We start from the raw sequence: 12388 nt of genomic DNA, 5'->3' as shown, positions 1-12388 counted from the left end.
TGGGTTCCTTCAAAAAAATTTTCTTATCTTAGATGAGAACAATTAAATAAGTAAACGTATACATATTATTTTAAATACATTTTATATATGTCATTAAATAAACACATGTTTCATATTTGTGAAATAAATCAGTGTTGGAAGGCACCATAAATCCGTTTCGTTTGATAGAATTATTTGCTCTTACTGAAATGAAGTAAAATGCCTCCATATAAATTGCTAATTAAGTTCAATATTAAATTTGGCCCGTCTACTGTGGGTGGGTGGGTGAAAGAGTAATGGAAAGGGTGAGAACAAGGCCGGAAGGAAGGAGGGAGCAAGATGGCATGCGTTTAACAGCATCGTTGACAGCCGCATTGGGCGCTTGGCATCTGTCAAACGTGTCATACGCAAAATAGCTTAACTGTCATAAAAACAACAAGTGCGTCAGGCAGCGGAGATCGTAAAACGCTTTATTACAAGCCCCTCAAAAGGGGGGGGGGCTTACGTACGGTAAATGTGCGGCGGCGTTTATGTCTCACAAATGGGAGGAAGAGGAGGTGGTGGGTGGAGAGTGGGCGAAAGGTAAACACTCGAAATTCCCATTTGAACAGGAATTCCTTAGGCGCTGTGTGTTGATTTCCATAATGTTTATCTTTTATGTTTTACCCGATTTATTTGATTTATTTATTTACTGGCCTACAGAAACTCGAATTTCTCTAAGGTTAATTAGCCCTAAGGCACTGCACATCATTTGAAATTTGTCTTATTATTCAGTATTTAAGCTACAAATTGCCAAAACAAATTTCAATATTTGCTTAAGGGTAAAATTATCTTAACTCATTTTTATTAAAACCATTTCGTGGTTTTCTACTAAGTTTATTACGAATGTTTTATTTTAAAAAACAATATCCTAATAGTTTATATACGCATTGACTTGCGTGCAATTGGTTAGGGCTAAAAATGTTCATCCTAATTTTATATTCTAAAAACAAGGTTATATAAACAGAAAATCTTTTTTTTCTCGTTTTTGCCCTCAATAAAACGTCTTTATTGGGATTTCAGCTTCATGTCTTTAATTATTTTGATTTCTTGTTTTATTATTCGATGTTAAACATATGTAAGACTATATAATTTTTAAATCTAAGAATTTGCGTGGACTTATAGAAAACTGCTTTTTTGTTTCTAGTGCTTCTATTATATATATTTTGAATGAATAGTGGAAAATGATAAAGTTTCCTTATAATAAAAATAAGACGGCAAAATGTGATTATAATCAGTTTTTGTGAATTCTTTAATAAATAAAAATATTAAAAAAACATCCATGATCTTATAAATACCAATATGTTTATGCCTTTAGATATATGTATGTTTTCTATCTATTTATTCTAATTCGATCCCATGATTTGCTTGATTTACCGGTTGGTTATGCATTATGTTATATCTGAATTATTTACCAAATATCCTTTTCCCACTCTCATTCTCCCCCACTCTCTTCCTTTCTCTCCTTTTCCTTTCACCCTTTACCACAGCTTTATCTTCCTCTTCTTCTGGTCAGAACGCCAACGCCTCGCACACATACACACGGCCATAGTTTTTTGCCCCATGCACATAGATGTGTGTGTGAGAGTTGGGGGTTTTAATAATAGCGCACACACACATTATAAAAGCTCCCGCTGGAGCAGAGAAATGTTGCACTAAAAACTTCAACGCCCGCACTTCTGGCAAATATCAAACAGCAAGCAGAAATCACAAAAGCAAATACAAAACTTTCTTGCCAGCACACACACACACACACACTCGCTTCCCTTTTCAGAGAGAGAGTTTGTGGGCGGGTGGAGAAAGGTGGCGGGACGGTACTGCCACAATAATACTCTTGTTGTCTGCGGCAACAGTTATGAAAAGTGCGGAAAGGAGAGGGAGGCACAAAAAAAACAGGAAGTTTGTTGATTTTTTTTTTCAATTAACACAAGCGACAGCGAGAAAAAGAGGGAGGGGGATGGAGAGCCAGAACACTTCGCTGCTGGGGGAATATTCTACAATTTATGGGTTTTTGCACTATGTAAACAAATGCTTATACAACAGCCCTTTGCGGTTTATTAAAAATGATTTTTCTTTTATTTTGCTTTTGCCATTTTGTTTATTTTCTGTAGTTTTTTTTTTTATATTTTGCTTCTGTCATTTGGCTTACTTTATTTTATTTTTTGGTTTAAAATGATTTTTTTTTGATTTGAGTTTGGTTTGTCATTTATTTTATTCGTTGACATTTTGAAAATATGTTATCACAATAATTGTATTTATTAAATAATTGTTTCCCAAATGTCTGTTATTTTGCTTTTGTTACATGATGAAAACATGACAAAACCACAACAAAATAAGCAAATAACTCCCACCCACTAACTCACACACATAGATATATATCGTACCTCTCACAACAACAACTAGTTTGCACCAAAATGCACTGGACGTCGCTGCCGCTGCGCTGCTGCGTCGCTCTTACTGCACTGCCACCGCCAAAGTCGACACTTTGTTGTTGTTTTTGCTTGGGGGCTGCTTCTTTTGTATTTGCAAACACACGAAAACACAGGGGCACACTCACACTCGCGCACACTTAGCGGCGCCGTTTGCTTTACTATTTTTTCAAACAAACTTTTTTCAAAAGCACACAGAAAGGCGCCCGCTCTCCGGTAACCCGCTATTCCGACTCCAATTCGAATCCGTTTCGACGACCGACCCGCTCGCGATGCAAAAACAAAATGAGATACGCGACAACAGCTGTCCCCAAAGTCCCCACTTGTTATCGATTCATCGGAATAGCATACCTGCTTTCGTGAGAGAGCGAAACAAGAGAGAGTGCGGTGGAGCTATGTCCTTTGCTAAATCCAATTGGGAGTGTGTTCCCACTATTTATCGATATTTTAAGATGGTTTTTATTTGAATTCAAATTATTACTTTTTTCCCAGGGGGATTTCTTTTAACATTAATTAATCAATAAATACATAAAGCAGCAAAATAAATGTTTACTTGATTTATTTAAGATTTAAAGATTAACAATTGACAGAGCTAGAGCTAGTAGCACTTCTTACTGCACCAGTCCCAGATACATCCATCTTTCGCATTACACCCAAATTCGCCAGGATATATGGCGCAAAAGTCCTCGGTGTTCATAAATGCGCAGGATCCATTGGGGCAGTAGTAGCTGTAGCAGCCTGGCGAGCACTTTTCTCGCCGATTATCCTTGCAGCCGGAACAATCCAAAACCTCTGCGGGATTAAAAAAAAAATTTTATTTAAAGTACATACTTAGAGATTTTAAAACTGTAACGAATTTCTAGTATATTTTTGAAAAACATTACTTTCTTTGATAACTTCATTTTTAAGGACGTTTAAATAAACATTTATTTTGTATTTTAAATTTAATTAATATAATTAGTGTTTGCGCCCTAAATTATTCATGTGAGTCGAACTTGTTTTTTTTCGGCGGTAGAAAGGTGATAGGATTTTGTTCAAACATTTGCTTTTGGAATGCCTTTGTTGCTTAGTACATTTAACATTCATATTGTTTTAAACGATGATCGTTATGCATATAAATATAAAAATGAGAAATATTGAAAGAGTTTTTGTTTTGTTTTATGGGAAAACTACTTTAGTTAGAAAAAAATGGCATAGTAAAATTAAACTCAAAAATGTTTGAATGCAGCATTTTTTATACCCTTGCAGAGGGTATTATAATTTCAGTCAGAAGTTTGCAACGCAGTGAAGGAGACATCTCCGACCCTATAAAGTATATATATTCTTGATCAGCATCACTAGGCGAGTTGATCTAGCCATGTCCGTCTGTCCGTCTGTCCGTCTGTCCGTCTGTCCGTCTGTCCGTCTGTCCGTCCGTTTATATGCAAACTAGTCTCTCAGTTTTAAAGCTATCTGCATGAAACTTTCCCAAAAGTTGTCTTTCTATTGCAGGTAGTATATAAGTCGGAACGAGCCGGATCGGACGACTATAGCATATAGCTCCCATAGGAACAATCGGAAAAATAAATGAAAAAAATTATAACTTTGCTGTTTTTTAATTTTTTTTTTAGTTCTTCGACATTTAGTAATGGTTTAATATTTCAGAATTATGGTTTAAATTTTATCAAAATCGGACGACTATAGTATATAGCTCCCATAGGAACAATCGGAAAAATAAATGAAAAAAATTATAACTTTGCTGTTTTTTAATTTTTTGTTTAGTTCTTCGGCATTTAGTAATGGTTTAATATTTCAGAATATCGGTTTAAATTTCATCAAAATCGGACGACTATATCATATAGCTCCCATAGGAACAATCGGAAAAAAATAAAAAAACTTATAACTTTGCTGTTTTTTAATTTTTTTTTTAGTTCTTCGACATTTAGTAATGGTTTAATATTTCAGAATATCCTCTAAAAATAAATAATTTTGTTATCTACATGTTTGTATGATAAAATATTATCGGCTTACACTATTTTATAATAACATTTTAAGTTCTATTAAAATTGTAATACTATGGCTGTCATAATAATTTTGTGCCAAATAAATATACCGAATAATTGTTATGACTGCAAGGTATATAAACTTCGGCTAGCCGAAGTTTGCTTCCTTTCTTGTTTTTTCAAAATATAAATTTACTTAAAGTAGTTAATAATAATTATTAACCTTATTAATTGGTTTGAACCAAAAGGGAAAATTGTTGACTTACATTTTTTTTTCATATTAAATCTTAATTTTTACATACTTAAAAATAAAAAATGAAAGTGTGTTACCCTTTGATTTAATCAAAACACCCCTCGCCGCTTAATCAGTACCGAAAATTAATTATTTCATAGTTAAAATATGTTGATTGCCATTGTAAGCAAATATTTAAATAATAATGTAATCAAACTCACCGCTCTCCTTGCACTCCGGCGTACTGCAGGCCAGGAGCGGCGGATTGGGTGGCATTATCACCCGCTTTGGGTTTTCACCATGGACTATCTGCGGAGGCTTGAGATAAACTACGGGCGCCGTACAGACCCTGGGATCGCAGAACTTCTTCTCCTTGGTGGAGCACACCCAGTTGGGGGCATAGTTGACGCAGATGCGGGGACTCTTCACGAAACAGCAACCCGGCGTGGGAACTCGTCCCGGGAAGGGTTCACCCACCACCGACTGCTCCGTGGTTGGCCTAATGCTGGTATATATCCAGGGACGCCTTGTTGTTGTTGTTGTTGTTGTTGTTGGGTATACACTATTATCTGGGACACTTATGGGTGTACTAAAGTCGTAGGTCTTGTCCTTATCCGGATCGTAAGGTGCGGCTGTAATGTACTCTACCCGATTTATGTTTTCGCTGGTCACCGTGTATCTGTGCTCATTGTGGATCTCATTGCCAATCTCCAGGATAGTGGTGATGTATCCTGGTTCCTGGCAACGTTTACCAAACCAAACAGTTCCCGGCGGACAGGCGGAGAAAATGCAGCGTCCAGCGTAGTATTCACCTTCCGAACAGACGATTTTCCGGCATTGTGAGTCGAAGTAAATCGAGCCCGGCGGACAGCGAGTCAGTTCGTCAAGAATGGGAGGATAAACTATAGGTGGCTCAGTGGTTGTTGTTGTTGTGGTAGGTTCAGTTGTTGTTGTAGTGGTTGTAGTTGTAGGCTCTGTTGTTGTTGTGGTGGTTGTTGTAGTAGTGGGTTCTGTTGTTGTTGTGGTTGTGGACTCAAAAGGACAGGGTTCAGGACTTGTGCGATAGCACTTTCCATCACTGTTAAGGAAATATCCTAAACATAAATGAAAAAGATGATACTGATTAATAGAAACCTATTATCACAATTAAATAAGACGAATCCTTACCTGGGCCACACCTATACGTAGTCTGTGGGTAGCATTTTCCATCTATGTGTAAGTACTGGCCTAATATAAAAACATTAGAAAAAGGTCACTATATTTGTAGAACTCTTTGAACTGGACAGCAACGTAATTGTTATTTGTATAGTTCAAGAAATATCACAAATATTAATCGTTTGATAAGTTAAAATCATTACTTGAGCCAATAAATAATTTGAGTGTCGGACCTTGCTGATAATGAGCAGCATCACATATAAATAGAACTTTAATTGTCTACAAAACAGCATGTGCTTGACAAAGGCTAAAAATATAGTGGACCTATGAAGACTTTGTTTATTTTGTAAACTGTTTAAAAACATGGTATGAAACCATTGATTGTTTTTACTGATTGCTGATACAAAAAATGAACATTTAAATGATTTTTAGGGAGAGATCTTACCCTCGGAACAGAAGCTAAAGCACTTCTCGTCGACATATTGATAGCCCGTCGGACAGGAGGACTGCTGTGGGAACGATGGGAATTGGTAACTCCTAATCAATAACTAATTAATCACTTTTCGTTACCACGGTATTCGATTGAGCGATGCCACAGATTGCACTGATGATGATCAGGCAGCCAAACAGAGGCGATCCAAGTGATTTCGAAAGCATACCGATTGACTTCCGGATCGAGATCTCCGGGATCTGGGAATCTGTGAATCTGAGAATCTGGGACAGAGATTCACGATGCGCGGCTGTTCGCACTTAAAGAGAGACTAATCGAATTCGATTCGATCCGGCGATGAGCTCACTGGGTTTGCGATGATTCTGAATGGGCCGCATAATTGCTGGCGCCCTGATAACCTCGAAGGTTAACGTCGAAGGTTGGCTGGGCCACAGCCTCAGCTGTTCCTGATCCGCAAACGGTGCGGGCCGAGCTCAGTTCGAAGCGGCATGTCTGATTGGAAAGAGCGTTCCCGGGTTCTGCAGCAGCTGCTGCTGCTGCTGCTGCTAATCTGCCTTGGACTAATCCCCGCGGAGGTTATCGCCAATTCCATACCCATACCCAATCCCTGTCAGAGTGGTAAGTTTTAGTTGAAGCACTTATGTTTCTCGATCGAAAATGGCTGTTTCTAAATCCTCAGGTCAGACTTACACCAATGGCGCTTGCGGCCAAGTCATTGTAAATGTGTTTAACGCTGGTTGCGGTGGTCAAACGGGGATTCCCTGTCAACCTGGTACTTCAGTCGTTGTACCTGGCACTCCTGCTTGTCCGAATGCTCCTTTAGATCCCATTGTGGTACCTAATCCTCCAGTCGTTGTTCCTGGCACTCCTGCTTGTCCGAATGCTCCTCTAGATCCCATTGTGGTACCTAGTCCTCCAGTCGTTGTTCCTGGCACTCCTGCTTGTCCGAATGCTCCCTTAGATCCCATTGTGGTACCTAGTCCTCCAGTCGTTGTTCCTGGCACTCCTGCTTGTCCGAATGCTCCCTTAGATCCCATTGTGGTACCCACTGCTCCTGTTCAGCCCACTGTCTGTCCTCCGTCTTGTCCTAATAGTTGTCCAACAACGTGTTCTAATAACTGCAATCAATCCACGCAGTGTCCTAATAGTTGTCCCACCAACTGTCCCAATACTCCTTGTCCGACACCTCCACCAACTATTACTCCCTCCCCTCCCACTTTTTACCCAACTCCAATGCCCTATCCACCACCACCACCACCAGCACCACCAGCACCACCAGCACATACAACACAACATCCCTACCCAGTCCCAGTCCCAGTAACCACTCCACCACCGGCTACTATTACCAGGTGTCGGGAAGGAACGATCCTGGTTAGGGGCGTCTGCCGCCTTCTCTTCTGCGGAGGATACGGATACGGATACGCCGAAGGGCGCTGCATTCAGGCACGCTGCCCCGCAGGATATGTTTGGACGGGGATCAGGTGCTCGAAGCCCCAGCCCGTGCAGATTGGCAACATCCACATAGAGAGCCATGTCCATCAGCAGGCTGGCGCTCTACCCCACCTGGTCACCAACAACGTGAACAATGTCCAGGTCAACGCCTCCATCGCAATCCAAGGACCAACCTCTGCGGAGCAGCAGGAGGAGGATGAGGAGGAGGAGGAGGAACCGGTGATGCCGCAGCCGCCCTCTGGACCCTGCTGCAATGTGGTGGCTCCCCGGATTTGCACCACCCAGGCGGATCAGGTCGCATACAAGTGCTTCAGCAGGAGTCAGCAGCAGTGTGGCTCCTTCTGCAGTGCCAACAAGGTGGTGCTCGCACCGCCAACAGTGACCACTTGGACGCAGGCCAACACCCAGATGGTGGTGCTGCCGCCCAACTGGGCGGGTCAAGGATGCCAGTCCACCGGTGGAATTTGCCAGCAGGCTCACAGTAAGTTTTCTACACAAATAAATCATACATAATGAAGCAACTGGCCAGAAACGCTTCGAAATATTTAATCGAGCATGTGATGTGATTACTTTACTTAAAAGTTATCCAGTTTTCCCTCATAATTTTTTTGATTTTAATATCACTTCTAAAAACGTTCAAAACAAAACAATTTTAGCCCAATTAAATATTGATTTAAGAGCTTACAGTGCTCGATTTTCGGAACTCAAGTTTATTTATCGTTTAATTTAAAATAGTTTGCTTAACCTGATGTAATGATAAGTATTCTGGAATCTAATAAACGTAATTTATCAGAGATTTTATGTTTATTTTTTTATTTTTATGTTTGGCACTTAAAAACGTTTATTTTATCAAACAAAATTAATCCAAAATTAGGTTAAATTGTTTTTTAAATGTAAAGCATAAGTGTTTTTTCACTCAGTAAATGGATTATTTTATAATTAATTTAAACTTTTTATATCTGATTTTTTTCTTTCTTTAGAGTTTCACAACTTAGGGCTTAAATGTGAAAGCATACTAACTATACTCCTATATATATATTTCTAACTTTCTGTGTGTTTTTTTTTTTTTCGCCCATAGACTACTACGACTGCAGCGGCTGTGCGATGGGTGACTTTTCGACCTGCTCCTCGTACTGCTATTCCTACAAGTGCAGCAGCCACAACTGCGCCTATTACGACCAGACCCAATACTGCTCCCAGTATCCTGGTCAAATGGGCTGCCGATCTGAAGATGGGTGGTTCCCGGCCCCATAAATGCTACTCAATCAATTAAGGAATATCAAACTTTCGAATATTGGAAGAAAATTGATTGTTGTTTTAATAAGTAATCATGTTGGGTAATATGTAATAAACACAATGTTACAAATGTTGAAAGTGGCTTGTTTTTTTTTATTAAACACTTGGACGCTAACAATTCTTATTCTTCTGCTGAAATGATTAGAACAGTGTATTAGTCATTAGATAATAAAAACTAAATGATAGCCGTCACTTAAACAGTTCAAACTAGGCTATGCACTCGTTTATACCAGGCTTTTATTTCTGACCACTCTTAATTAAAATATAAAACAATTTGTTAGTATTTGACCATAGATAACATTTCAGTCTAGTTGATTCTTTGAGCTCCTCAGGTTCCCTGTTAGCTGTTTACTTTTTTTTTTGGTATTATACGTATCTATAAGTCCATTTACTTCAATAACTTGACGTCATAGGGCAAAGTGTTGTTACTGCGTCATATTCGAACATTCCGAGCGCCATACCAATAAAATCTTGAGCTTGAACTTTTGGAAGCGGATGTAGGCAATTGTATGAATGTTTTTGAATGGGTTCTATGCTGTTGGAGAACACACATCAATTGTGAGTGCAAAAATCTTTTCAGTCCTATATTAAGCTGATGATAATCGTTCGCATGTGGATTGTGAATTGTAAATTGTGAATTGTGAATTGAGCAGCACGTTGAACCGTGGAACTCCTAGTGTTTCGACTGGCAATTGAGTGAAAGCTCCGCCAGCAATCAATTCTTTGATAGTGTTATCTAACCTTATCTTCAAGGGTAGGTGGGGGATAGCCCACCACTCAACCACTGCAGTTGAGACTCCACTTTTCGCACCAGCGGACGTAACATTAAATCGAAGCAAACCGAAGAAACCGCCAAACACTCGATAATGCCGCATTCCAAGGTGAGTAATAAACTGCCGGGATCACCAAAGTCCGACAATTCGGTGCTGTTTTAATGTTAATTGGAATTCGTTCAAAAAGCCAGCAATGGTAGCGATAGTGACAAAAACGCTGCCAAATTAATTTCAAGGCACTTTGTTTTTTTCGCACTTTTGTTATCAAACGATCGTTATGAAATTTACTTGATTGTCAGATGGTAGTGAATTTGATGGGCCTATTTATATTAATGATAAACATCACAAACTATTGATACTTGACACCGTAAAGTAGTCTTTAAATAGAGTAAACTAATTGGACAACTAGAGAAGAAAAGTCTAACGTATCTAAATATCAATTCTTTCAAATTGGTTTTAATAAAGTCTTGTTGACTCACACTTTAATTTGATTTATTTGTTTTTGCATTCAGTTTTGAAGAAAGTGACGAGATGTTTAAAAAAGGTTTGAAATCTAATCTTATCTTAGAAAAGGGCTTCAACAAAATATACACACTAAAAACAATAAAAACCAGCGATCAAATTATATATTTTTCATGCGCTTAACCATGGCCTTCAATAAAAACTAAATCCAAATTTTCGATTCATTCGATACTATATGATTCCATAAGCTATAATGTTTTGTTTTTCAAATTATTATTGCAGATGCTGCTGTGGGCGGTGGTTGGGCTCCTCCACCTGCTGACCTTTAGCGCAGTATCCACCGCCGAGGATCAGTTGAAAAGCAACACGATTGTGGTGCAAACTCCGCTCCAGAACTATGATCAGCCCACTCTGCGGGACTACGAGGAATGTCAGGCGAACAGGGACAATTGTGTATCTGTTTGCGATGGCAATCAGTCCTGCGAGGATGAGTGTCCTGTGTGCCCGCAACTGTACGACAAGCCGCTGATGGTTCAGGGCATCAATGATACGGATGTGGTGGCACCACCACAAGTACCGCTTAATACCACCAACATTATTCGGCTGACCAACGAGATCAACAATATCATCGAGCACCAAATCCAGAATCGAAACGAGGTCAATGTCCAGGTGGAGCAGAATGTGTCCCAGGTGGGAGGACGCTTCGGATTGGGCTACAGTGACCATGGTTCCTGTTGCCATGTGGTGGTCTTGGATCGAGAGTGTGAGCACGAGGGTGGCCACAGTTGCAGGGAGAAGAGCCGCCAACGGGTTTGTGGCGAAAGGTGTCAGGCCAGAGTGATGTTGGCCAAAAGAGTGGTCCAATGCGATGCCGAAGATGGCGACAAATGCCACGAGACCATCGAATATGTGCCCCGGCGGAGGAGATCCCACTCGAAGAAGTCCAGCCAAAGAGCGCCGTGTCACTACTTTGGCAACAATTGGCCCTACTTCTCTTGTGGCCAGAACCAGGGTCAAAATGTGGATGTCGTTCAGCCGCCGAGAGTGAAACGCTCCACCTGCCAGCAGTGCCTCAATATGCCCTATGGATATATCCTGCAAAGTGGCCTGCCCGCCCAGTGTGCAGGTTGTTTCCAGGGATTCGGAGCGCCCCTGATGCCTATGTACAATGCTCCCTACATGTACAATCCCTATGTGCCATATCCATCCTTTGGCAACTTCCCTAATAATGGAAATAAGAATGGAAATAACAAAGGATATGAGAATGAAGACAACATCATTGCTGGCTCGGGAAACGATGGCTGGATTTTATGTGACGATGATAACGTTGAGAATTGCCTAGACAACAAGACTATTGAGGATTCGCAACAGGCACCTGCTGCCCATCAGGAACAGCAATCTGAGGATGGCCAGGATTCGGAGGAATACGAATATGGAGTCCAGCGAAGAAGACGTCGGCGACAAAACCGCCGAACCTTTGTGCGCTCTGCTTACAGTAAACGCAATCGAGGAAATTAATTCTACAAGCCATTTGTAATAAAAAGCTCTTGAGATTTTTAACGAAAATTTTTGACTCTATATCTAATAGTATTTTTGACAAAACAAAACCTAGAATAAACTCGCCATTTGTGTATAAAGATTTTCTAATAAAGTTTTACAACCTTGTTCTTAAATGTTCTTAGACCTTTCTTACATATCTATTCTCTATTTCTCAAAACCATTTTACGAGCTCAGAATTGGATTTAAAAGCTTAAACGTTTTTTATACCCTTGCAGAGTGTATTATAATTTCAGTCAGAAGTTTGCAACGCAGTGAAGGAGACATTTCCGACCCTATAAAGTATATATATTCTTGATCAGCATCACTAGCAGAGTCGATCTAGCCATGTCCGTCTGTCCGTTCGTCTGTCCGTCCGTTTCTACGCAAACTAGTCTCTCAGTTTTAAAGCTATCTGCATGAAACATTCCCAAAAGTTGTCTTTCTATTGCAGGTAGTATATAAGTCGGAACGAGCCGGATCGGACGACTATAGCATATAGCTCCCATAGGAACCATCGGAAAAATAAATAAAAAAAAATTTTAGCTTTGCTGTTTTTTAAATTTTTTCTTAGTTCTTCGACATATAGTAATGGTTAATTA

The 12388-nt window shown here is 39.8% G+C and overlaps 5 protein-coding genes across 6 annotated transcripts in view; 2 read left to right on the top strand and 3 right to left on the bottom strand.

The window, feature by feature from the left end:
- LOC128263218 (uncharacterized) overlaps window positions 1-2727 on the bottom strand; it is a 34409-nt gene extending 31682 nt beyond the window's left edge. For both annotated transcript variants that reach the window (XM_052998054.1, XM_052998064.1), the window contains exon 1: window positions 2403-2727. The gene's annotated coding sequence lies outside the window, so the exon portion shown is untranslated. The remainder of the gene's footprint in view (window positions 1-2402) is intronic.
- LOC128263298 (uncharacterized) overlaps window positions 1-12388 on the bottom strand; it is a 97185-nt gene that overhangs the window by 46437 nt on the left and 38360 nt on the right. The gene's annotated exons all lie outside the window — the stretch shown is intronic.
- On the bottom strand, window positions 2990-6557 carry LOC128263287 (mucin-2). The gene is made up of 5 exons (XM_052998251.1): window positions 6387-6557; window positions 6262-6325; window positions 5829-5888; window positions 4883-5755; window positions 2990-3239 (listed from the first exon to the last, which is right to left on the bottom strand). The coding sequence occupies exons 1-5, from the start codon at window positions 6471-6473 to the stop codon at window positions 3046-3048; spliced, it is 1278 nt and encodes a 425-aa protein (XP_052854211.1). The 5' UTR covers window positions 6474-6557; the 3' UTR covers window positions 2990-3045.
- On the top strand, window positions 6733-9071 carry LOC128263280 (sperm head and tail associated protein). Its single transcript, XM_052998237.1, has 3 exons — window positions 6733-6885; window positions 6947-8200; window positions 8798-9071. The coding sequence occupies exons 1-3, from the start codon at window positions 6756-6758 to the stop codon at window positions 8971-8973; spliced, it is 1560 nt and encodes a 519-aa protein (XP_052854197.1). The 5' UTR covers window positions 6733-6755; the 3' UTR covers window positions 8974-9071.
- Window positions 9760-11933, top strand: LOC128263292 (uncharacterized). The gene is made up of 2 exons (XM_052998265.1): window positions 9760-9896; window positions 10533-11933. The coding sequence occupies exons 1-2, from the start codon at window positions 9882-9884 to the stop codon at window positions 11766-11768; spliced, it is 1251 nt and encodes a 416-aa protein (XP_052854225.1). The 5' UTR covers window positions 9760-9881; the 3' UTR covers window positions 11769-11933.

This window comes from Drosophila gunungcola, chromosome 3R, assembly GCF_025200985.1.
Source record: "Drosophila gunungcola strain Sukarami chromosome 3R, Dgunungcola_SK_2, whole genome shotgun sequence".
Lineage (NCBI taxonomy): Eukaryota > Metazoa > Arthropoda > Insecta > Diptera > Drosophilidae > Drosophila > Drosophila gunungcola.
The sequence above is the reverse complement of the archived record's forward strand: the minus strand, read 5'-3'. Positions and strand labels throughout refer to the sequence as shown.